Source organism: Ursus americanus, chromosome 9 (genome assembly GCF_024610735.1).
Source record: "Ursus americanus isolate L20-20 chromosome 9, mUrsAme1.1.p, whole genome shotgun sequence".
NCBI lineage: Eukaryota > Metazoa > Chordata > Mammalia > Carnivora > Ursidae > Ursus > Ursus americanus.
Genome location: NC_142135.1, coordinates 62,367,751 through 62,395,610, shown reverse-complemented (window position 1 = coordinate 62,395,610; position 27,860 = coordinate 62,367,751). Strand labels below are relative to the sequence as shown.

General features: G+C 33.8%; 1 protein-coding gene and 1 pseudogene across 3 annotated transcripts in view; one reads left to right on the top strand and one right to left on the bottom strand.

Annotated features, from left to right (window-relative positions):
• Positions 1 to 27,860, bottom strand: part of ARFGEF1 (ARF guanine nucleotide exchange factor 1) — a 154,580-nt gene that overhangs the window by 71,894 nt on the left and 54,826 nt on the right. For 2 of the 3 annotated variants that reach the window (XM_087864842.1, XM_045800693.2), the window contains exons 2-9: positions 26,325 to 26,355; positions 25,642 to 25,798; positions 24,314 to 24,460; positions 22,684 to 22,863; positions 19,977 to 20,253; positions 16,631 to 16,741; positions 2,460 to 2,635; positions 1,176 to 1,309 (exon numbers count right to left, since the gene is read on the bottom strand). In XM_087864842.1, the coding sequence (XP_087720968.1) occupies positions 1,176 to 1,309; positions 2,460 to 2,635; positions 16,631 to 16,741; positions 19,977 to 20,253; positions 22,684 to 22,863; positions 24,314 to 24,460; positions 25,642 to 25,798; positions 26,325 to 26,355 (1,213 nt within the window). Of the gene's footprint in view, positions 1 to 1,175; positions 1,310 to 2,459; positions 2,636 to 15,765; positions 15,868 to 16,630; positions 16,742 to 19,976; positions 20,254 to 22,683; positions 22,864 to 24,313; positions 24,461 to 25,641; positions 25,799 to 26,324; positions 26,356 to 27,860 lie in introns of all 3 variants that reach the window. The other variant, XM_087864843.1, reaches the window with a different exon arrangement.
• LOC123794530 (large ribosomal subunit protein uL24 pseudogene) lies at positions 5,515 to 5,954 on the top strand (annotated as a pseudogene).

Sequence of the window (27,860 nt, the reverse complement as noted above, 5' to 3'; positions counted from 1 at the left end):
AGATGGTTCTTTTTCCTGTCATAGTAAGAATAAGAAATTGAAAAAATTTTGAATATATTCTTATACATAGAGTATAATCAACTTTATACTGCAATCTGAACAACTTAATCCTTTTTCTGTAAAGAGTTTATATTTTCAAAATACAGAAAAATCAATGTTACATTTCTGATTCTTGGGATTTGGGCCTAACGATATTTTAGAATTCTAGGTTTTAGGGCTTAAAAGACGTTTCTCTTTGAATCAGTACAATGTGACAAAATAAAACTACAGAAAATAGAACAAATGTGGTTTCCCAAAACTTAAAAAGTTTTTCTTTTTCCCCCAAACTATAATAAAGTTTTTATTGTAACGGTGTCTCTAGTCTTTCTTGTTAGGTGACATTTAGAAACCGAAATGTTCTAGAGTTTTTTAAAAATGAAGTAGTGTGCTTACATTTTCCCCCTATTTCAATATCCATTTCACAAAGCCACTCAGGCCGCCTTTAAGATTTCTTTCTACAGAAAGTTCTCCTAATATTGTCATGCTGTATTACATCATGCTGCAATATTAGGGAGGCACGGCTCTCTAAATAGTGCCCAAACTCAGTCTCAAGCAAGAATTAGTTACATTTGACTCATATGAAATGAAAGATATTCGGTGATTTATGACTTACAAAAATGGCACTTTCCTACAGTTTAAACTAATATATTTGACAGGAATCAGACAAGTGACTCCTATCTCAAAGTACTTCCTGCTTCCCATAGAGAAACGTATTTAAGGCATTTTTCAGACCTTAATGAATATGCAGTATCTTTCGTTATGAATTTTAAAATTTATTTCTCTTAGGTTTTATTACCTTTCAACTGGTAGCTTTCAGAAACATAGCATGAGGCTAAATGTAACAGGGATACGTTAACTCCAAAGTTACTCATAATATGAAGTAAGAATTCTTTCAATTGTTCAACCAGGCACAATTCTCTAATGCTGTTGGTATGCTTAGAAACAGTATTAAGGTATCTATCGATTTTTGAACTGTTTTTCAAATACATTTTTTAAAAAGCAAAATAACCCTAAAATATACTTTTGAGAGTTCTACGGAGCAAGAAGAACAAAAGAAAATCCAAAGACTATCTTTTAGTAAATTAGTTTCAAGCTTAAAAAACTATATTTGTCAAGCAGAAGAGCTAATGACTTACTTTGGATCTGGTGGTCCATCTGACAGTGGTTTCATGGACAGTTTACACAATGACCTGAATACTAGAAAGGCATCCTTTTGTAAAATGTGGGAAAACTTAGCACCAGGTGAAGGTCCTGAAGAATTTCCAGATTCCTAAACAAGTTAACATACCATGTAAATAAAGATATTTGCCAATGTAAAATCATTTCAGCCTTCCATATATTTTATTCAGTTCAGTAATTAATGGAGAGGGTTCTGTTGGAGGAGAAACCTGATGAGGAATTTGCCACACTGTTTCTCTTTAATCTGACATACCACCCTCCTCCACAGCAATAAATGAATACCTTAAAGAATAAAATTTTTTTAATAAAGATTTTTATTTATTTAACAGAAGCAGAGAGAGAGAGAGCACAAGCAGGGGGAGTGGCAAAGAGAGAGGGAGAAGCAGACTCCCCGCTGAGAAAACAGCCCAATGCAGGGCTCGATCCCAGGACCCAGGATCATGACCTGAGCTGAAGGCAGATGCTCAACTGACTGAACCACCCAGGCACCCCAAAAAATAAATTCTTTAAAAATATTCTCTCTTTTCTACCAAAAAGCTCTTGAAATTTATGCAGTTCATATCATTACTTACGAAATCTAGACATCATGCCCTGACAAGATATCTCATCCATTGCCTAAACCATGCTTTCTACTACCTGTCATTGGGTGTTTATGTTTTTGTCCTAGTTGATGTTTTATCTACTCTGTGCAGAGAGACATAAAACAACAGAAATTGCAATGTTTAAAAGTTGTTAACTGATGAAGATCAACAAAGCCAAGAAAGCTGAATCTTATACATAGGGCAATGATTTAGAGTAGGACTCCCTTATTTAAAATAAGAACACACTGAATACAGGGTAGGGAGGATGAGGAGAATCTATCACTACCATACTATAGATTTCATTGTAGCCCTGAATGAAAGTAAGATGAAGTTCCCTAGATTTCTAAAAGTTCTTTCTCATCCAATGATAACTAGAATTGTCCTACGAATATATGATAAAAATCCTCTTTTTAAATGCAATTTCAATAGGGGGGAGCACAGAGAAGATGAGAACATATATGAAACATCTTAGAGTTAGAAATTTAACTATCAATATATTTAGGGAATAAACTGCTTTGATTTATATCAATAAGAAAAACCCAAGTTTTTTTCCCAGATTATAATCAGCCAGCATTATCAACTAGATATATTCACCACAAGGTGCTGGTAGCCTATAAATCTATGAAGATGAACAGGTTACCCCCTGCCCCGCATTTATACCTGAGTATCATTGGAAGAGACAGACAATCTGTCATCAGGTAAAGACGGTGTATATGCAACAGAAATTGGTGTTCCTGGAATTCCATTTGCTTGAATATTTTCACTGTCGCTACCATCCTCTATAGTTCCAATGTTGCCATCTGCACTTGCATTTATAGTAGTCCTTTCTCCCATATCTAAAATGGTAAGAATAAAAAAACATGCAAATATATCTGACTTAAGTGTACTGAAAAAGCATAAAGAGTATTTAAAACGCAAGAGTGGCAAAAAAGCAATGTGAAATAGTATGTATTGGCACCATTTAAAGGTTAGCATACTTAGTAGTAAGTATGCATTTGTAATACATCCAAATATAATCCTTAAGTAGCTCTAGCTAGGAAACACACTCAGCTGATGAAAGGCTAACTGGTATGTGCCAAAAGAGAAGCTTACTTTTGGTCTGTATTACCAGTTACTAAACTTGGTTCTAATAAATGCTAATGCCTTAAGATGTTAACAGAGATTCTTCAAAAAAATATCCCATTATCAAGTAAGTCAGAGAAAGGCTGGGAAATAGCTTTCTTTACTATAGCCTTTAATTTGCTCTCTAAAGGGAATATATAATATGCAATGTTTCCAAACTTTATTTTACTACGAGCCCCTCTTCCTTTTTTTAGAATATCTATCAATAACTCTAATAATATATTCTTTAGAACGTAGATACGGAAAAAGTGGCTACATCCCTGAATATTTTTCAGCATGTCATTCTGAGTAATCATACTTTAATTAATATGAACAGAAATAAATGACTTCTAGTAGACAAAGAGATAATGCAAATAATATCCGGTTTCATAACAATTGTAGGTATAATGTATGTTATTTTAAAAAAGAAATACATACATGTCTGTGGCCATAACTCAGCCATCTGGCAGAAAATTGCTCATTTCATGCTACCAATAAAAGAGAACTATAAGCAAAGGAAAAATCCTATACTATAAGGAACAGATTTTGGAATATGAAAGACCTGTGTCTTAATCATGTCTCCCCATTTAACTGGGTAACTTATTTCATCTTTCTTTGCCTCAGTTTCTTCATCAGCAACAAAGATACTGTTCGTGAGGAATCACTGAAGCACACATACCCTTATGTATGCACAATACATAAAGAGCACAGCTGATTCTCAATCAGTGGTAGCTATTATTTTGTCAATAACTGATAACATGTGCCCAATTTTTTACTAATTCAGTAATGAAAAGAGTATATCTGGTGTTCCAGCTCTGAAGCTGCTTTCTGCTCTCCAAATTAGAACACCCTGGATAGATTAAACTGGATGATTTCAAAGTATGTTTTACAATTAACAACTGGTACATGAAAAAGATATTCACTAATAAAATATATTTGGGAAACTCTGCATTACACAAAACAGTTTTCCTAGTGGACCTTTGGGAGCTTTAAAATGCTAATATTAGACATGCTTAATACTATTACAACTTTTAAAATACATACTATATGCATAATACATATGTATTTATGTGCTAAATACTGCTACAGCTTTTAAAAGACATATTATTTACTATATATGTCTTACAGATATAAAAATGTTTAATATGCAAAGAATTCTCTGGAAGAAGTCATAAAAAATTTAATAACGATTATCAGATATTGATAATTATCCCTCAAGCACTTAATCCATTTTCTGTCAATACCCAAGTACATCTCCCCCCACTGCCCCTCCTCTACTTTCCCTTAACAAACAAATTACCTACTTAGCTAAGAAGTAGGTAAGTTAACATAGGCTACACTTTCGTCTTCTTTGTCTCACCAAAAAGTTCCTTGACATCAACAATAATCTTTCTCTTCCTCTCATTTGAGGGTAAAAAATATTCCTTTGTACTTCTAAAGTGAACTATTCATTCACCCTCAAACCCCTCTCTTCTTGCATTCATTAGTATCTTCGCCACACTCAAGTTTTTCTTCCAACATTACATTTTCAATTTCATGTATATGACTGAATCTTCTCCAATACTCAACAAACATACTCAAATCTTTTCACTGGAAAAAAAAATCTTCCTTCAACTCTTGCTACACCTCTGCTACTGTCCATTTTTCTCCTTTTTTTCACATTTCTGAGAGGAATAATGAATATTCATTGATGATACTTTCCTTCTTCCCTTCCTAGGAAATTCCTCAAAAGAACTGAAAACATTCTTCACTTTACTGCTTCCTACAAGGTTAACTTAAAATCTCTCAATTTTCTCATTGTAAAAAAGGGAATAGTAACAGCACCTAAAAATCCTAGTGTTTGGGGAGGATTAAGTGAATAAATATAAGTAAAGCACATAAAATAATTTGGGATACACAGAAAGTACTTAATAGATTTAGATGTTATTATTTTCTATGTCTTCTCCTCTAATTCTTCCACTAATTGTCTCCCAAATATAGGTGCAGACTTCTGTTTTCAAAGTGGTAAACTGAGTCCACTAAAAATTAACTGCTCCTTTGATGAATCCCATTGAAATTACTACGAAAAATATAAACAAGAGACAAATGTAATGTTTTTAACATCATTGCTATATTTCACCAGTAAGTTTGATAATTGCTGGTCTGGTATTTTTCACTGGTATGACAAAATTCAAGTTAATCCTGACTAAAAAAAACAAAAGTGAAATCACACCCAGGTATACACATGCCATACACTTAATATGATTGAGTATCCTCCAAAAAACAACAGCAATTATCAAACTTTCTGGTGAAATATAGCAGTATTGTTAAAAACAATGAGGTTCCTTGCTATCATTAACATTACTTAATATTTTCTGGAGGTTCAAACCAATGTTCTAGAACAGAAATGAAAGAACAAATACGAGGAATAAATACTCTAAAAGAAGAAACAAAGACAAACTACATTACTCACCTAGAAAAACCCAAGATAATCAAATAAATATGTTTTAGAAACAATTCGGGTTTAGAAGGTGAATAAGTAGGAGATAAATATGGAAAAATAAGTGTTTTTCTATATTCCAATTCAATTAGGAAGTGGGAGCCTTCTGTGGCCACTGCTGGAGAGCCAGCAGCCAAAATGAAATTCAATCCCTTTGTGACTTCTGACCAGAGCAAGAACGGTAAAGCATTTCAATGCACCTTCCCACATTCACAGGAAGATTATGCCTTCCCTCCTTTTCCAAAAAGCTGAGACAGAAGTACAACGTTCAATCCATGCCCAGTCAAAAGGATGATGAAGTACAATTTGTGCGAGTACACACTAAAGGTCAGCACACTGGCAAAGTAGTCCAGGTTTACAGGAAGAAATATATCATCTACACTGAATGAGTACAGTGAGAGAAGGAGAATGGTACCGACTGTCCATGTGGGCACCCCCCCAGCAACATGGTTAGCACTAGACTAAAACTGGACAGAGATGACAAAAAGATCTTGAATGTAAAGCCAAATCTCACCAAGAAGGAAAGGAAAAAGGGCAAATATAAGGCAGAAACAATTGAGAAGATGCAGGAATAAAGTAATCTTATATACAACTTTAAATAAAAACTTAAAAAAAAAAGTAAATTAGGAAGAAAAAAAGACTCATCCAAATACTATCAAAACTAAAACAAAAAACACAGAAATAATTTAACAGGAAGTGTGCAAGAGCAAAAGAAAGAAAACAATGAAATTTTACTGAGTGACATAAAAGATGTGATTGAATGAATTTATGCTTCTGGATAAGAAGGTTCAATACTACAAATACGATATATCTTCCCCCCAAGTTAACTTATAAACACAATACAATTCCAATCACTAAATCAATTTTTTTAACTTAATTAACTGGTTCTAAAGTCATGCAGAAGAATACATTTAACAGATGTTTAAAAAAACTGACCGGTAGGGGTGGGGGGACTTGTACTATGAAGATCAAAGTGTACTATAAAATTTAAATATTTTGAACAATTCAACACTGGATACAAATAAACAGTTCAATGTTACTGTAGAGAAAACTCAAGCAGAATCATGTAGGATAAAACTGGCATTTCAAATTAATGGGGAAAGGAGGTATTCTATAGGTCAGCTATGCAATCACATACTACACAGAAAAATCAATTTCAGAGGAGTTAAAGATCTAAATTCAAAAAATAAAAACAAAAGTATTAGAAAAACGTATGGTAGAATATTTCTGTAATCTTAGGGTGGTAAAATCTATTCTAAGCAAGACAAAAACAGAATTCACAAAGAAAAAGACAATATTATTAAATTTTTTATGTGTGGTCAAATATCTGCTCAGAACAGTAACATAAGCAAAGGCTAAGCAAAATGAAAACAAAGACTAGAAAAAAATATTTTCAATACATTGAGTAAGAGCTAATTTCTTGATGTGAATAAACCTTGAAATAAGAACAAAAAACCCAAAAAAAACTGAAAGGAAAACCAGGCAAAAGTCGTGAATAGGCAATTCAGAAAAGTATAAATAGCCCATAGATATCCAATTGGACCAAGAAACTGCCAATATTTGACCTACAAAAATAATGACTGCTCCGAGTTTTGACCCTGCAAGTGATCAAAGAAACACAAATTACAACAAGATATAATTCATCTAGTAAAGTGATATTAAACAAAGCACATTATATAAACTTAAATGCCCATACATTTTTTTTTTAAAGATTTTTATTTATTTATTTGACAGAGATAGAGACAGCCAGCGAAGAGAGGGAACACAAGCAGGGGGAGTGGGAGAGGAAGAAGCAGGCTCGTAGCAGAGGAGCCTGATGTGGGGCTCGATCCCATAACGCCGGGATCACGCCCTGAGCTGAAGGCAGATGCCTAACCGCTGTGCCACCCAGGCGCCCCTAAATGCCCATACATCTTGATCAAAGTATTCTTTTTTTTAAAAGTATTCCTTTTTTATAAATTTATCCTAAAGTGCTTAAAGATATCTGTTAACAAGAATGTTCCTCAGAGCAGTGTTTATAAAAAAGCAAAAACCTGGAAATAATCTAAATGTTAGTATTAATAGATTATTTAAATTATGGACCATCTCTGTAATGAAATACAAACTGACATAAAACGGGAACTAGAATGTGAAAGAGCAGATTATAAAACATAAGTGTAGTATGTTCCCATTCAGATTTTAAAATATGTATACAGGCGTGCATGAACAATATTTTTTTATAAAACTTTTGTGGCGCAAAAGAATACCATATCAAAGTCAAAAGACTTGGGCAAATAATAAACTGTGAGAAAATATTTGTAAAGTACATCACAGAATCCTAATATAAAAAGGACTCTTCAAAACTAAGGGGAAAAAATCACTTATCAAATAAAGGGATAGTATCCAAGATCTATAAAGCACTTACCGAACTCAACACCCAAAGAACAAATAATCCAATCAAGAAATGGGCAGAAGACCTGTTGAACAGACATTTCTCCAAAGACGGACAAATGGCCAAAAGACACATGAAAAAATGCTCAACATCACTCGGCATCAGGGAAATACAAATCAAAACCACAATGCGAAACCACCTCACACCAGTCAGAACGGCTAAAATTAACCACTCAGGAAACGACAGATGTTGGTGAGGATGCAGAGAAAGGGGAACCCTCCTACACTGTTGGTGGGAATGCAAGCTGGAACTGCCACTCTGGAAAACAGTACGGAGGTTCCTCAAAAAGTTGAAAATAGAGCTACCCTACGAGCCAGCAATTGCTCCACTAGGGATTTACTTCAAAGATACAAATGTAGTGATCTGAAGGGGGACCTGCACCACAATGTTTTTAGCAGCAATGTCCACAATAGGCAAACTATGTAAAGAGCCCAGATGTCCATCAACAGATACATGGATAAAGAAGATGTGAGAGACAGACAGATAGATATACACACACAATGGAATATTACTCAGCCATCAAAAAAAAGAAATCTTGCCATTTCCAATGACATGGATGGAACTAGAAGGTATCATGCTAAGCGAAATAAGTCAATCCGAGAAAGACAATTATCATATGATCTCACTGATATGTGGAATTTAAGAACAAAACAGAGGATCATAGGGGAAGAGAGGAAAAAATAAAACAAGAGGAAACCAGAGAGGGAAACAAACCATAAAAGACTCTGAATCATAGGAAACAAACTGAGGGCTGCTGGAGGGGTAAGGGGTGAAGGGATGGGGTAAATGGGTGACCGACATTAAGGAGGGCATGTGGTGTAATGAGCACTGGGTATTATATAAGACTGATGAATCACAGGCCTGTACCTCTGAAACTAGTAATATATTATGCGTTAATTAATTGAATTTAAATAAAATGTTTTAAAAAAGGCTAAGTAGAAAGAACAAAGGGGATCTGAGAGGAGGTTAATGTATTCAATTAGTGGTAACACAAACAAACAAAATGATAAAACTGAACTGCAACTATTCCCTTAAAAAGGTGGAGTTTCTTTCTCCATAAATTGTCTCTGGAATTGGAAATATGACTTGCTTTGGTTAATGGTTCATTTAAAAAAAAAAGATGTGACTCAGGCAGAGATTTGAAAAGTGCTTGTACATTGGGCTTTACTCTGGCTTGCAGCTCTTTGGAACTTTAAAACCACTGTATAAAGAAGCCTGGAAATCAGAGATTAAGGAAAGCTCAGACAAGAAGCCCTATTTGATCCCTCCAGTAACCAAACTAATCACTCTGCCAACCAGTAGGTGTGTGGGTGAAGCCATTCTAGGCTGTCAAGCTGCAGCCTACCAGGCCCAGATCAGATCAGAAGACCCACACAGCTAACCAACAGAACTATGAATTTGATAAATGTTCATTGTTTTAAGACTCCAAGTTTTGGGGTGACTTGTTAAATAGGAACAGCTGATATAGTAATTTTATCCACTATCTTAGTGTGATTAAAATTCAGAAGGATAAAAAGTATTGCAAAGCAAGTATTAAAAATAATATAACAGTTTTTATTAAACAAAAATGTAAAACTTACAGTTTTTCTCATATCCATTCTTTATTATCTCTGGGCTTCTGCTATTAGAAATATCTTCTTACTTTGTTTACTTTTCCAAGATAGAATTTTTCTCAGAATGATATCCCTCACTTTCAAGACTAATCCAATAATTTCTTACTGGATTCCAGCAGAACCCTGAACACACCTCTATTCCAGGGCTTACACTATGGACATTATCTATTAATGTGACTTTTTCCCTCACTACATTTTAGACTCTTGAAAGTCAGGAGGATGTCATATTGTCACTGAGGCTCTAATATGCAGTCTGGCATTAAGTATTTTTAAATATTGAATATACATTATTAGGTTGAATTTACTAGCACAGGTTCTCTGATTTGGCTGATACAGAGCAGTCAGAGTGCGCCTAGGTAGGTTACAGAAATAAACAGATACTCAACTAGAATTTATTTCTAAAAAGTTAATACAAAGCAGGTTGAGCTTTTTGCTATGGGAAGAAGATTCTGAGCATGTTTTCAGAATTCAAGCTAAGTCAGAAAGATTCACAACTCAAGAAATATAAAGTAGAAAAAAAAAAGAAATATAAAGTAGAGCTGGTTATTTAGAAACACTGAAGTGACACGAGTTGAGGCACATGTTGTCTGAAGTATTTGCTGCCTCTTACTTGCCTTTCTACACATGGAACAGCAGCTTTGCAGAAGTTCCTTTCTGACTGAGCAAAAGTGCTGGCCTTACAGGAAGCCCTTAGAGTAATTTTACAAACAAATAAACAAAACCCAAAAAACAAGAGTCAGAAGAAACAGTCAGTGATTACCAAGAAGAATGGGAGAAATTAAAGATCTTGAAAGAAAGTACTCATGAAATGGCTTAGTAAAAGTAAGTGCTTTGGGTTTCAAAGCTTAAGAAAATGTAGATGGTGCAACAGAAAGAAAGGTTAAAATGAAGAGAGCAGGAAAAAAAAATGAAAATATGACGGTATTCAATAACCAAAAATTCTAAAGGCCAGTATTTGTCATGAATTACATATACATCAAAACTGATAAACATCAAATTAAATATGAATGCTATACAAAAAAAACTAAGGGAAAAAATCAAGGATAACAGAAAGATTAAAACCTGATAGAATGAACTACATGAATAGATGATTCACCAAAAAAAGAAATACGATGGTCCTTATATTTGAGAAGATATTTAATTTCACTCATAGAGAAATGCAAATTAAAACCAAACTAAGAAGTGGATAAAAAGACATGGTATACATACATGATGGAATATTATGCAGCCATAAAAAAGAATGAAATCTTGTCATTTGCAACAATGTGGATGGATCTAGAGGGTATTATGCTAAGTGAAATAAGTCAGTGAGAGAAAGGCAAATACCATATGATTTCACTCATATGTGGAATTTAAGAAACAAAACAAATGAACAAAGAAAAAAAAGAGACAAAAAAACCCAGACTCCATTTAAATAAAGAGAACTGTGGTTAATAGAGGGGAAAGAGGAATGGGTGAAATACGTAAAGGGGATTAAGGGTACATTTATCATGATGAGCCCTGAATAATGTATGGAATTGTGGAATCAGTATACTGTACATCTGAAACTAATACAACACTAAACATTAAATATACTAGAATTTAAAAAAAATAAAGATACATTTCTCACCCAACAGGTTGGCAGAAATTCAAAGCTTTAAATTCCACTGGCAATTATGGAGAAAAAGACACTCTTACACATTGCTGGCAAGAGTGCAAAATGGTACCAAAAAAAAAAAAAGAAAAAAAATGAGTGCATACTGGTAAAATAGCTTATGAAGGGAAATTCAGCAATAGCTAATTATCTTCATATTCATTTACCACTTGACCCAGTAATCTCACTTCTATGAATCTTTCCTCAAGATAAACCCCCACAAATATGAAACAATATAGATGTACAGGGTTATTCACTGCAGCATTACTTGTAATAGCAAAGCATTGGAAACAACCGAAGTTCCTGTCAGTAAGGGACTGGCTGAGTTAACTATGATACATCCACATAATAGAGCACTATGCAGGGAGCCAAGAGAGACAATAAGGAAAATTTCTATCAACTGAAATAAGAATATTTATAGTATATATTAGGTGAAAAAAGGGAGAGAGAGAGCGAGAGAGAAGATATACAGTGTTTTGCCAAAAAGAAAGAGAAATAATGTTAGGTACCTGCTTGTTAGTCCAGGGAAAATATACATACAAACACACACACACATACACACACGAAAAGGATAAACTAAAAGCTAATGAAAGTGGCTACCTATGTCAGGTAGGTCAGCAAAGGAAGGAATGGATGGAAGAATTCTGAGTATATGTTTTATATAATTCTGACTTTGATTCATCCAAGTGATCTTCAAATAAATAAAATTAAATCAGTAAAACAGTTAATACGGTTTCCTATTGTCATTGTGTAATTATAAATAGTGTCACCATTATTCATCCTTAGTAGGATATAGTCTAAATACACATACATAAAAAAATTTTGAACTTTAAATTAGTAAGTTGTTGCTGGTAATGGTACATTGTTGCTGAGAATTTGGGTTTTTACTGTGAGAAAGGGGAGATACAAATATGAAATGTAAGAAAATGAAGAGAATCACTGGATGTCACCTGGAACTATCAATATGAACTTGTGACTATAGACTTCCCTGTCTCTGTACATTGGAAAGGCTAAGAAGTAATGACACCATGACACCTCAGTAGCAATGAATACATCTAGTCTCTAAATACAATTGCCCACTAAAAAGAACAAAAACTCCTTAAAGAAGTAACTGATTCCAGGGCTAGGGCAAGGTAAAGTTGAACATTTAACTTAAAACATTTTGCTGATCCAGAAACAAGGAAATGCTCAAAGATAATGGAATCACATCAGAAAGACACAGGTGCTGGACTCCTACTGGCCAGATCAGGAGCAAAGAATAATGGTAAATGATTATAATACAATGAATAACAAAAGAACTCATGAGCTCACAGTATTTTTTTTTTAAGAGGAAGAGCTCTTCTCCATAGAAAAGTGTCAATTAACGTTAGAATTATGAAATCTCTATTTTGTAACCAATGCAGTATCTAAGTAAGTCAAGGATCATCAATGGATGCTAAAACCACTAAATGGATGGATCCTTCTATGATCTCGAAGTATCACTTTCAGATTATTTCAAACTTCAGTTGACCTGTGAAAAACACGGGGCTTAAGGGTGCCGACCCCTCATGTAGTTGAAAAGCTGCGTAACTTCTGACTCCTCCAAAACTTGACTACTAATAGCCAACTGTTGCCCAGAAGCTTACTGATAACATAAACAGTCATTTAACACATATTTTGTATGTTACATGTATTATATACTGTATTTTTACAGTCAAGTAAACCAGAGAAAAACATCCTAAGAAAATCATTAAGAAAGAGAAAATACATTCACAGGACTGTATTTTTGGGGAAAAAAAATCCACATATAGTGGATCCATAAAGTTCCAATTCCTGTCATTCATTGAAGGGTCCCTTCAACTATATAACTATAGTTATAAAGGGTAAAATGCTCCCTTACAATGAACAGAGTTGGTGGTCACCATCTTAACCATGTGATCAAACATTATCACTAATAGGGATAACTTGTTGTTATACACCAATTAACATAACATGATGTAATAAGAAGTACCAACATTACTTATGCAGTATTCTTGCCAAATACATTTAATCTAAATCAGGAAACTGTCATATCAACTCAAAATGTATATAACATTCTACAAAACAATTTCATACTCTTTAAAAAAAGGTAAATGTTATGAAAGATGGGGGAAGAGGCAAGAGGACTTGTTCTAAACTAACAAGACCAAAGAGACAGAATCGAATGTAGCCAAGTGTACTCAGATCCCATACTTAAAAAAGAAAAGGAAAAAAGGATATAAGAGAGACATTTTGGGAATCTGGGAACATTTTAAAATGTGGTATTTATATTAGATATTCTCGAAATAGTGTTAATTTTCGTAAGTGTGAAAATGAATAATGGTTATGTATGAGAATGCCCTTATTCTTAGAAGATAAATGAAGTATTTAGGAGTAAAGTATCAAGATATATATAAACAACTTCTAAAAATTTCAGCGAAGATGAGCAAAACCCACATATTTACATACATGTATGTGTGGGTGTGTAGGTCCATTTGAAACACATAAAACATATGTACTAAAATTCTTAACTAGTGAATTCTTAACAACTAGTGTTCATTGTACTGTTCTTGGACTTTTCTCTAGGTATGAAAATGTTCTGGATAAGAACTAGGATGATCGGTAGGGGAAGAAAGGGATAAAGAAAGGGGGGGTAATCAGAAGGGGGAATGAAACATGAGAGACTATGGACTATGAGAAACAAACTGAGGACCTCAGAGGGGAGGCAGGTGGGGGAATGGGATAGACCAGTGATGGGTAGTAAGGAGGGCACGTATTGCATGGTGCACTGGGTGTTATACGCAACTAATGAATCATCGAGCCTTACATCGGAAACCGGGGATGTACTGTATGGTGACTAACATAATATAATAAAATAACAAAAGGAAAAAAAAAAGTTGCAGAAAAATGAGAGGAATTTCACTTCATACTCTGAACTGATATGTATTCGAGACTGGTAAAGTTTTTTTTGCAAAGGGCCCGTTAGTAAACATTTTAGGCTTTGCAGGCCATATGGTCTGTTGCAACTACTCTACTTTTATAGCACAAAGACAGCCACTATAGGCAATACATAAACGAGCACGTGTTCCAAGAAAACATTATTTACAAAAATAGGCAATGGGCCCAATCTGGTTCATGGAATATAATCTGCCATCCCCTTGTATATATTATTAAATTTTTAAAGAATGCATGGACACGTAATGTTCTTCCTCCCCTGATTGTAAGTTTACAGGGCTTTTTTGGTTTGTTTTTAAAATTAGTACTCCCCGAGATCATGGCCTCTTCTTTAGTCTCTATACCTTCTCATTCAATGATCTTCTGGCTTCAACTACTAATTTTAAATGAATGACTCCCATCTATAGCACCTGCCTCGATATCTTAGGGCAGATTTCTGTATTTCTATTATGTATTTCATAAAATTCGCACAGGGATGGCGCACCAGAAGGTCACGTTTAGTATATCAAAATAAAAATTAGTACGTTTTTCCCCAAGCCAACTTCTCCTCCAACATGATTTAATTTTACCAGTTCTAAAGCATCCACCTACCCATTTAGGCTGAGAAACTGGCAGACCACCCATGCAGAGCGAGTTAACACAGCAGGCCCGAGACTGCCTATCCTTAGAAAGGCCTGTTTTCAAGGTTGGCCCTTGGCTGGCACCCAGGAACTTACATTTTTGGGAGGGTTCCCACTATTCCCAGAACCAATAAGAGTGGCTCACTGTGCCTAAACTATTCGCACAAATAATGTCGTTTATGCTGAAAACCAGCTTTTCTTCTGGAAATCTGAAATTTGGGCACATGCAAGTAAAGGGATGCAACATAACTTTGGTCACTGAGTCTAATGAGCTGCCCAGGTAGCCAACACTCACATCTGATGTGGAGGAATTAAGAACCTCCTGTGTGACTTCACAGGATAGGATTCCTGAAGTGTGCATCTGATTTCTTCCAGACGTTGCCCCATACGCCTTTTCTCTTTGATGATTTTGTACTGTACCTTCACATGGTAAAAATTTAAGTGGTGAGCATAACTATATGATGAATCCTTTGAGTCCTTCTAGTGAATCACAAAACCCTGGGATATTCTTGGGTATCTTTGACACACCTTACAATTTCTCTTTCTCACCTAGGTATTTAATCAGTTGCAAAGTCTTCTTGATTTAACATTCATTATTTCACTTCTAATTCACGTTTCCCTCTCCATTTCCACTGTTTCTGTCCTGTTGAGGATTCTCTTACTACACTGGTCTACTTACTGTACTTTCTACTTCCCCACTTAGTTTCTTAAAACATAATTCTAATCATTCCATCTCTTAAAGATCCTTAATGGTGACTCATTTTATGATGGAATGAAGTCTAAAATCTTAAACCTTTAATTAGTAAGTTTGTTCGAGATTTCTTTAATCTTAGTTTCTACTACATGACATCACATACTTCATACGTCAGCCAAACCACCACCTGTCAATTCGCAGGTGGTAGTTTGCTGAAGTCCTCTCCTCTAGACTTGAGCCAATGGCGTTTCCAATACATCAAATACCACTCCCTATACCTGTGTGAATCCATACAGTCTAAGTTCAAGTGTCATCTCCTTCATGAAGCCCTCCTGGATCATTTTAGCTGGAAATAATCACTTTTTTCCTGAATTTTAATAGGATGTTAGCTGTTTCTTTGTAATGGCACTTATCACTTTATACCTTGTATTAGTCTTACATACATACATTCCAGAACCCCCTTCTGCCAGAGCATGGTCTATCCTGGATTAATTTTTGTATCCTCCTACAGTGCCACACAACTGTACGCACTTCCTTAGTATTTGCTGAATGAAAAGATGAAAAAACGAGAAGGCAATCAGATGAATGCCTGGTTCTAGTGTTACATTAAAGGAGAAAATATATACTTAGAAATGATGTTCTAAGTGGGAGTTAGGTATTGCTGAAACAGTATTATTCTCATTGAAGAGCCATACTGTACATTTAATCATACATCTAGAAGTATATGTAGCAAGGTAGTATGCTTAGTCCTGTGCAAGATACCATGAATTAAATAAGCTTCAGTGGACTGGTCTCAAATCTAATCCTCTCTATAAATAATACTATTTATGGAAAATGTGAGTTAAATTCCTAACAAACTTTAAGACATCTTTATCATACAGTCCATAAGATAAGAACTGGCCCTATATCAACTATACCTTCGTTGTGATAATAAAGGTATAACAAAGCATCATTTTTCCAAAAAAGATATGCATACTCAAACCAAAATCAATTTCAATATTTTCTCGTTTAGAACATTTAGGAGGATAAAGAATATATCTCTGCCAACAAACACAAAAACAAAAAAATGAAATGGCATCAACTTTTTTTTAATGCAGTAGGGGAATAATGGGTTTTTATAAAAGATTATAACTGAACCTGGAGAAAAAAGGGAATAACTCTTCCATAATTAAAGATAAATATTTTTTCTATAAACACACTCTAATTTGAGAAGGCTTGTATTTTTGCTCCACACATTATATAAATAGCCAGCACAGTGGGATGAAATATCAGAGACAGAAAAAACTAATTTTGAGTGTAATACACTACCTCCAACAACGATGTTCACCATTTCTTCTACAATGCTCTGTACAATGTCTTGCGGCTTTTCTTCACAGTCATGGTTTTCTCCATCATATAATATGTCATTTTTAGATAACGCTTTAAAAAAGAAAAATCCAAGAAAACATTATTTTAATTTTTTGGAAACTGTACTGAACATTTAAAATTAAAAACTTTCCTTAAAAATTAAGAATAAAAGAAAACATACATGAAATTAGAGCGATTACAAGTTAAACCTTAAAATTCGTAACTAAACCAAATTTAAAATAGTTTATAAATTCAAGTCAATTTAAAAAATGATTTACCTGACAAATTATTAAATGATGAAGTAAATTTTCTAGATTATTCCTTTTAGGAGCCGAACATTTTAAAGTATTTTGGATGAAACATTTCTAACACATCTGACACTCTTGTAAGTATATATTAAACGTAGTTACAGCCTACATTGATTAATTCAGTCCATCAGTAATAACAAGCTCATTGTTGTGCCTTAATATTTTTGAAGTCCTTGAAGAAGAGAGATAGGGCTATCTGGGTGTCCACCAGCGCTTTCTAGCCCTTCCTATTTCGTCCCCCCAAAGAATCTACATATCCAATGTAAAACTAAATTAATAAGTAAAAAAGAATTCATTCCCCAATTTAACAATCAAAAACAGAATGAAAAGCCCATCAGAACTTCTGACCAGCATAAGAGAAACTGATAAAACTTGACATTCCAGAGTTAGCTTGCAGATAAAAATAGGATTTCCACTGGGTTTTTTGAAATGCTGCAAATACCTTAGGAAGGCTCGATTAGCACTTTGGGATGCTTTGGGATCTGGGACCCTACCCCAAATGGTATCAGACTGCATATTAATTGATAGTGCTATCATGCCCATCCCCACTCATACTACTATAAAGGACCACTACTTATGATTCTGGCTTCTAGAAGCCTGTCCTCCCTATTGTTCACTGCTACTAATCTATGTTTGCTACATTCTATAAAATACTGAATGCCACAAGGAGAAATTGGTAAACTGATTTTATAAAAAAATTCAAATACAATAACACAAATTTTTAGTGGAGTAAAAATAAATACTTTGACAAGATAATTTTTCCACCAGCCTTAAGCTTTGTATTTTTTTGAGGTTTTATTTTTTAAGTAATCTCTACACTCAACGTGGGGCTTGAACTCACAACCCCGATATCAAGAGTCACACACTCCACTGACTGAGCCAGCCAGGAGCCCCTAAGCTTTGTATTTCCGTGCTCTAGCTGGCTAAAATTATCTAGAGTCTGAAAGTTAGTTTCAACAAAACTAAATACAGAGTTACTATATGAGTATAAAATAACTAGTGAATCAAGAGTCAATTCTCACACAAATTATCTAATGAAACAGAGTAACAATAATATTTATTACACATAGAAAATCATTAGAGAAGTTAACTATTTGTCCAAAGTCACATAACTAATTAGTGACAGAGATGTGATTCAAAGCAGGTAATCTAACTCTTAACCAATGATTCTCAGGTAGAATTTTCATTTTTATCAGCTGTTGGAAGACACTGAATTATGTTTTATTTATAATTCTGTATCCTATTAGGTGACTCATACACAGTAGATGCTTCCATTCCTTGGGTCTCAGCCCATATTGTTTCTTCTGTCAGAAAATTTCCTAGCTAGCCAATTCCAACTCCTATCCAACAAGATTCAACTAAATCATCACAGCTTTCTCTACAAAGGTACTGCCTAACTCTCCTCAGCAGAATTACCTTGTGCATGCCACTTTCAGGATATTTATCACATTATACGTCATTTATACACCTGACCATGAGCACCCTATGAACAATGTTTTTATCTCCATCAGTTTTTTAACCCCAAGTCCCACACAGTGCCTAGGACACAGTATGCCAAATAAATGTTTACTGAATCCATGAGGAAATGAAAGAATAAATAAAGTCCCAGCTATATCAGGGATTAGCCCTTTAAGTCAGCCCCTTTATAAACTCACAGTAAAAGTAGGTGAAATTCTGGCAAAGGCAGACTAGAAAAATGTAAATCACATAAGCAGTACAGATTTACTATTAGTTGGAGTACTGTGAATGGTTTGATTTATCAAGATTATCCCTTTTAAAATAAATAGTAAAACACTATGAAAAATAGTGAAAAGGTATCCAATCTTGCCACTGCTGATGTTCATGCCACTATTGCAATAAAAAAGACGTGGTAAAAAAAAAATAATAATAATCAAGAGCTGAAAATATATTACAGAAGTCTTTTCTCAAAGAAAAATACAGGATTCAGATAAACTGTTACTAAGCCCTAACCATCCTACTTCCACACAAACACAGTGAATAGGCAAGAGAATTTCTGTCATTTTTTGACACTAACCTAAAGGAACAAAGGGAACAACAAACTCCCCAGAATATCTAAAGCTCAAAATAATATTTGGGGGGAAAAATGACTTCATGTAATTATTTTTAGAAAAACAAATTAGTAAAATAAATAAATGTAATTTAATTTTTTTTATCTTGCAACCCTTTTTCAAAAAAGATTTTATTTATTTATTTGAGAGAGAGAGAGAGCACAAGCACACAAGAGTGCGAGGAGGAGTGGAGGCGGAGGAAGACAGAGGGGGAAAGAATCTCAAGCAGACTCCATGCTGGGTGCAGAGGCCGGAGTCGATTCGGGGCTTGATCTCACGAACCTGAGATCATGACCATAGAAACAAAACCAAGAATCAGATGCTTAATCGACTAAGCCACCCAGGCACCCCACCCTTTTCTTACAAATAAATTTAGTTAGAAAAATACTATCAGAGAACATCTCAATTTCAGTGATTACTACACATCAGGATATAAAAATATTTTTGTACATCAGGTGGTTGGTTACTCAAAAGATTTTTTGTATTTAATTTCAGTACTTTATAAGACCATAATATTTTTCCAACCCCAAAACATTTAGATGCCCTAAAACTTTCATATTCCAGAAAACCTTACTAAATAAATAGCTCTTTTGTTTGCTGTGAAACGAATTTTAAGAAAACTCAAGTTCCTAAATAACACGCTAACAGACATTTATGACCCCCGTTAGTAACATATATCTCCTCCAAAACAAGCCTGTAAATCATACTACTCATGAGATGCCAATGAATGCATAGTACCATTAATAGGTGTCTTGTGTGCTGAAGTCAATTAACTTCACCACGTAGGAATAAAAAATCCACATTACCATAATGTGTCTGATAATCCATTAAGTCATACTACCCTTTCCACATTTCCTTCCCAAATATGCATGCCTACACTGTTCCCTTAACACGCGCACATGCCCCACAACCCCTTCTCAAAAAGATTACTTTCAGCTGCAGTTGCCTGATCAGCTTCAGTCTGTTCATTTTCTGCACTGGAAATATCAGATCCATTTTCAGGTTCTGTGTCATCCTGAAGGCTTTTATCCACATCATTTGTATGGGAATCAAGGTCCCCTTCGTGTTCTTGGGACATGTGATCAACAGTTTGAGGTGGCAAATATCTAAGTTGAGGTGATTCAGGCTCATGATGGCTTACTGGAGACTGCAACAGATGATGATGCTGCCGATGCCTTTCTTTTTCCATTTGTTTGGCTTCCTGCAACTGGAAAGAAATAGAGTAATTTCCAATATTAGTAAAATAAGTTGTTTAAAATTTGGAGGGATAATGTTAAGGTACACTTGATCCATCAGAAGCAAAGAACATAAAATATACTAAAAACACACAAAAACAAGTAACAGTGGTTACTTCTTAGAAGGATGGAAATTGGTACATAAGAACAGAGATGGAAGTCTTTCAGTATTATTCTCTCCACTATTTTTGGTGTTTGAATCTTGTGAATGTATGACCTAAACAAAACAAAATTTAAAAACTAAAATAAATTTTAATAACCTCAGAATAATAACTGGATTGTTGCCAATAGTGGATTATCCAAAAATCAAAAGTTTCACTAAGGGAGGGAAAAAGTGGATGGGGAAATAAAACACATGCTCATTTTTACTCATACATAAACAAAATCTAGATACACAAAAAAGTAGTTAATAGTTACCTATAGGGAGTGGGGGTTAGGAAATGACCAAATTAGAAACAAGAGTAGGGGTGAATTTTCAGCGTAACATGTTCTTATGTCACGTCGTCAAGTGTCTTTTTAATTAAAAAAATAAAACTGCATTTAATAAAATAGCCACGAGTACTTAAATGTCTCTACTCAGTCATCTTAATGAGGATGAAAAACTGTATCAACAAACGTTGAGTTTTACTTTAGGAAACTTGTCATTATTATATATATAATACCACCCATAAAACTGGGTTACTTATAAGATGCTAAAACAGTAATGGTCAGAATCACAGGACTTCATTTTTTAGCACTTTATTGCTTTTAGACACAACTCTTATGGTCCTCACGGCCTAGTAAGAATGACTCTCACAGAATGAATTTCCATAAAGGTAAATACTTTACTGTGCCAAAAATGAATATTTCATCTTCCTTAGTAATATTCCAGTTTATGTGGAAATACCAGAACTAATTATATAAATTTATAAAATAAATTTAAATGAAAATATTTTAATGCTCAAAAGGTAGGAAGAACCTTATAATACACATGGTCTAAATCCCGTTATTTTACAGATAAGGAAAGTGAAGGGCATGACTAGCACAGCTAGAATCGGAACAGAATTTTCAGACCATTACTCTAGCCCATTCATGAGAAAGTCAATTTCCAAATTAGTACTGAAGAACCAATGACTTGCAATGCATTCCCACCCACCCTCAGCCTAAACTTCAACAGATCTCCACTATGGATTAGCAGAGCAAGCACATGCTTTGGAATCATAGGCAAGCATGGTGTTGAATTCTTGTTCTATTTATTCAAGAGTTATCGAAACTCTAGAAATATCCTTAAAAAAAAAAAAAAGAAAAGAAATGTTATTGCATGAAAATAAACCTTTAAACATTTTCTATAGATGTCCATACTTTCTAGACTAGGGTTTCTCAGTATCAGCACTATTGACATTTTAGATCAGATAATTCTTTGTTGTGGAGAGAGGCTGTCCTGTGTGCTTCCAAGTATTTAGCAACATTCTCATCCTCTACTAAATTCATATTAAGTACAATGTCAGATCCTGGATTGGATTTTCAAACAAAAAAAGGACATGTGTAGGAAAATTGGTGAAATTCAAGTAGGCTTTGTAGTTTATTTAATAGTTATGTACAAGTATCAATTTCTGCTTCTGATTATTGTAATGTGGTTATATAAGATGCCAGCATTAAGGAAAAAAGGATAAAGGAGATCCCTCTGTAATATTTGAAGTTTAAAATCAGCTAAGAAAAAAAAAAAATTAAAAGCCGATTCATAATTATGAAGACCTGAACAATTTAAAAATACATACAAATGATTCTTTAGCTGATCTCTTACCCCCCAAAATGTATTTCCACAATACAGATACATATTTTATTTTTATTTTTTTTAAGATTTTATTTATTTATTTAACAGAGATAGAGACAACCAGTGAGAGAGGGAACACAAGCAGGGGGAGTGGGAGAGGAAGAAGCAGGCTCATAGCGGAGGAGCCTGATGTGGGGCTCGATCCCATAACGCCGGGATCACGCCCTGAGCCAAAGGCAGACGCTTAACCGCTGTGCCACCCAGGCGCCCCATATTTTATTTTTAAATGACTAAATAATTTTATAGCAAAAGAGATCAAATTAGGTAGTTTTATATCTACATTAAACTCATCTATTAAGCTTGAGTACAATAAAAATATTATCAATTCATAAACACTTCCATGAGGATGACAATAAATATCTAATTCTACTTGTGAACTACTAAAAATGTATTTTTCCCAAAGTCAAACAAGTCAGTAAACCTCAAAACAAAGCAAAGTAATACCACAGATCTCCAGTAAGTAGCACTGTAAATGAAAACATTCTTCTCTACAAAAGCACAAAAGATTTCACTGTAATTTCTCTATAAACTCTTTTCTATATTTGATGTCTGTGGTATTCTTTAAATCTCTCTCTTTTTTAATACTTACTGCTTGGTTTTCCATGCGTGCAAAGATAACATTTAGCATCTGAGTAAGAGTAGCTTTGGCTGTTGTCTGATTGATGAGATTTTTGCTTGCTAAATAGATATTGTAACATGTTCTCACAGCTTGCAGTACAGTTCCTTCATGAATTTCTATGTGTTGAGATGTTACTGCAGTAAGTAAAGCCTTTAAAAAGAAAGATACAGTTGAAGCAATTTTCTACATCCAGAGTTTCAGCACAAAAATATGAGTATTTTTATATTATAATTAAAACTTTCAGACACCATTACCACTTTTAGGTATACACTAACAGAATTTTCAGTATACCCCAAGAGAATTTCTACCACCCTTGACTATAGATCATCAACTGGCAGTTGTTTCCAAATAATCCAAGCCCAGAACACTGGAAAACTATTCAATCATATTGTTTCAACCCAAGTTTCATTTTAATAAAAATATTACTTAGTTTCTTAAAATGCACAGCATTAACTCTGTCACAACAGAACACAGATAATGCTTCATATGATATATATGTCCAATGAGACTGTCAACTTTGGCAGATACACAATGTCTTGCGCACTCCCAAATTTTTCTGACATCTTTCTTATAGACCAGACTTAATAAATGTACTGCTGTTGTTGTAGAAGACGTTTATAAATAGAATAAAGCATTAAAGTATCAGATTAAATTAGAATAAAGCATTTAAAATAATCTTAAGTGAATCCTCCAACAAAGTCAACAACTTTAATTTATGTGAATGTTCATACTTTAGGGTACTTGCAATTTCTCAAGAACAGGGACTTCTTTATCCTTTTATGTTGTACAATGCTATGCAGAATCAGCATTGAGTATATGCTAAATAAACCATGACTGACATGAAACTGCAAATGATAGGCCAATTACTGGGCAGCTTTTCTAGAATAGAGATAGGACTTGTGAAGTAAATACAGCTATGAAACTGAACGGCTCAGAAGGGGCTATATTCACACATGAAAAACACTTTATACATGTAAATGATTTCAAAAGTACTAAAAGTATAAGAAAATTTTACTGATGTATACATGTATCACCACTACCATTAGTAGTCATATTAAGAATTCAAAATTTATAAGAGACTAAAAAAACAACTGAGTGACTTTTCTTTAAAAGAGTTTAATCATCCAGGTATATTACAGCACAAACCCAACACAAAGTTTGGCTAAGCAGCTTCAGCTGATGAAAAGGTACAAGGGAATCAGGAAAGCTGGTTCACATGGTGAAGCATGGGTCTAAAAGGCAGACTATAAGGGGTCCAAAAGTAGAGAAGAAACTAGAGGGGTCACACGACCATAGCATGGACCCTAAAGCTCAAAAGATGGAATATGTACAGTAAACATTCCAGAAACTGAAAAACTCTTGGGGCCAAAGCCTAAATTGGGATCTTCAAAATAACGGACTTGGAAATACAATATAATCTTCTAGTGAACTCCTGACACTCAACAACCCCCCTCATACGGTGTCTAAAAAGCAACTAAATGACCTCTATTACAGCTGGAAAGCACATAAAATGACCTTTCCAAATAGTTCCAAGATAAAAGGCTTCTGATTTTTAAAAAAAGAGATTATGAATGACAAATTCACTAATATAATCAATTACCTTTATTATTTGCAACTGAACTCCTTCATCTGTTTGAGGACCTTGGAAGCAGCCACAAATTGTTTCAATAATTCTATCAATTAATTTTTTGCCTGGTGTTGTACTATCTGGAGCATTGCCAGTCAAGTGCCCATAAGCAATAAGTTTCTGAAATGGAAAAAGAAAACAAAGATCCCCATTAAGCTAATATATATGCTAATTACACACTAAAATTATAATATATAATTTAATATATATTACTTTTTACATAAAAACATTAAAGTAAAATCAAAGCCAACTGGAAAGTTTTCCTGGAGAAAACTTTATTTGCTATAAACATGTACAATTATTTACATTCATAATAACCACAAAAATATAATAACCACAATAAAACCATCAGGCAATATTTTGAGAAAGCCAGGCCTCAGACCTTATCTCTGATGAATCAGAATAGCTTACTGATTTCTATCTAACCATTACTGACATTGCTTTTGTGAAAGCTGTATTAACACATTTCAAGGACTCAAAATCTCTTTCCACATCAGATCTGTGAAAATGCAGAAAACCCAATTTCCTTACACTGGCTATAATAAATCATAGATTTGTTCATCCATTATCCATTATAGCCCTGAAAGCCTTAGATACCATAATTTTAATTTTTCAGGGAAAACAAGGTCACAAATCAAATGAACTTAATCTATCTTCTGAAAAAAAGCATATGAATATGGTCTTTTCCTAGCCATTGAATTATCGGTTCAATAGGTATAATTTCCCAAACAGTGAAAACACCTAAAAAGAGAAAGACCCCTCTATCTGGAAGTTTTACAAGTATCTTAAGTCTTAAGAGAATCCTGTGTGTGTGTGTGTGTAAATAAAACAGGATGAAAGATTTCAGGAATTTTTCTGACATAACTGAAAATCAGAGCTAAAGTCCAGCAGTGAATATAAACAGTAAACTGTCAATATTAACCTCTTGCTTTAAATAAAACAGCAGGCATTTAGTAAAATCATTTGCAAATGATTTAGTAAAATCATTGCAAATCATGATACATGTAAAGTCAGCAGCAGGTTAAAAGTCTTATGGTTCTTGCATCTCACTGATGGAAAATGAGACCGAATCAACACTTAATAAAGATAATGTGTCTCACTAAACTAATGATTTTTGTTACCCTTCAACTAGGAACATCTTTTTGCAATTATTATTTTGTCTCTCTTAAATATAAGCAACCATTTGGTTTCTTATCACAAGAATATTCAAGGCTTTCATGGAAAATGTCTGAATCACCAATTGTGAGTAATATTTAGAAACACATTCAAATTAAAGAGTTTTTAGATAATTTTATACATACCTGTAAACAATCGAGAGATGTACTAACTATACGGGGACATTTGGACTGGCATGCCAATTCAAAGGGTAGGAAATACTTGTCTGCTTCAATAAAATTTGTCTTTGATTTCACTGGTGGAAGGGTGCTTGATCCACCTTTTGCTTCTCCATGAGGAGGACTAAAGAAAAAAGAGTCTAATTAGAATATCACATTTTTCATACTGATAAGCTCATATAAAAACACAAAATTTCAGTTCTAAACGGAATTCGGCTAAACCAACTTCCATCTCCTCATATTTCATGAGGGTAACCAAACACCAGAGAAATTATAATTTGCTACAGGTCAAGAGCTTGTGGCCAGAGCTGTAACTAAATGCAAGAAAATCAAAGAAATTAAAGTAGTTATTTAATTACTTAAAAAGTATTTAAATTACAAAATAATTAAATATTTAGTAATCTTTCTAAATATGAATCAAAGTTTTTAAGCAAAGACTTTAAGGTATATCATATGGTATTTCAGGAATACCCTTATACACTTATTTATGAGATCTTTTCGCTTATATTTCTTAAAGGCCATTTTTTATTAATTTTATTATAAAGATCACATACAGAAAATTTGCCACATATAGATGATTGTATTAATACTTTAGCCAAGACTGGTATGTTTGCAAATTATTTTTACTAAAGAAAAGAAACCCCACAAACCTCTGTTTTTCAGTCTCCGCTTTTATTTCCTCTGGGGGGGGGGGAAAGAGGCATATGTTAGAAAACATGACAACAGAAAGATCATCAAGTAATTTGATTACAGGCTTTGTAAACTAATTTGTAACTCCTACAAGAATTTGGGAACAATGCAAATTCAAAAGAAAACTCAGCACTAAAATTCTCTTGCTGCTACATGTATTAATTTACACAATATAGTTTAATGAAAGTATACAAAGAATATATATTAATAACCATAAGGATAAGTACAACTGCAGATTATTAATTCCCAAACAATTTCTTTTTTCAAAGCAGATTTTTTTTTGGTCAAGTAACTACACTAACCAGAAGCATTAATATTAAGAATTGAATATTATGTATTCAAGTTATAAAATATACGGCACCATGTTCAGTGAGGGGTAAAAAAAACTCAACACAGCACTCTTGTGACTATTTCAAGATTATCATAACCTCTTGACCATGTACACGTGTTGATATTTAACCAAATTTTTCTACTGATGACCACATAAGGCACTGTAAAATACACATGCCCAATTCAATGGGAAATTTTCCCTTTTGCTATTTATAACTTATAAAATGAGGTACATTAGGTATTCTACCTGTAATAAAGACCCTTAAATTTAATTAATAGGCTGGGGGGGTGGGGTCTGGTTAACTGATTAAACCTGTCTGAAATTTGTAAAGAAAAACATTCAAATATAATATTTATAATTACAATTATTGTAACCAACAGTTGTTAAGAATGGACTATATGTGCTAAGCACTATTACATTTTACATGTACTAACATAATTAAGCCTCATAGTAACCCTACGAGGCTTGTACTAGCATCTTCACTTTAAAGATTAGGAAAGTGAGGCACAAACAGGTTAAATAATTTGCTCAAGGGTTGCATGGCTTGGGTGTATGGCTAATCAGGTTTCACAACTAAATAATCTAATTCTAGATCCTGGTTTCTTAACCATTCTATTACATAGGTGTATCTATGAATATTGAGCAACTGTGTTAAATTTGGTATTAAAAAAAACTACCAGACTATAATTTAATAATTATTAAGTCATCCAGAGACTATATTAAGCTCTTTATAAAGTGGTTCTGTCAAATCACTTTGTCATACACACACAATTTATTCATTACCTACATCAAATGTTTGGTGTTTCAGTCTAGTCCTCTGTGGGCTAAAGCTCTTTCCATTTTACCAGTGGCAGAAGTAGAAGGGGACAATATGAAAATAGTATTGGTAGGTATTTAAAATACTACTTAATAAAATTTCACAATGTCTGATACTGAAAACTGTATAGTTCACCAATACATGTAATTAAAAATAATTTAAATCACCTTAAAAAATACAGTACAGATGAAAAGAAAAATATTAACTGCCCCCAAATCTTCATTAAAATTTTTAAAATGCTATTTTTCATTTTAAAATATTATCATTATTCAAGTAAGGCAGAAAAAATTCAAGTAAGGCAGAAAAAAGATGTAAAGCAGGGGAAGGGGTTAGGTGGCAGTTTTTGTA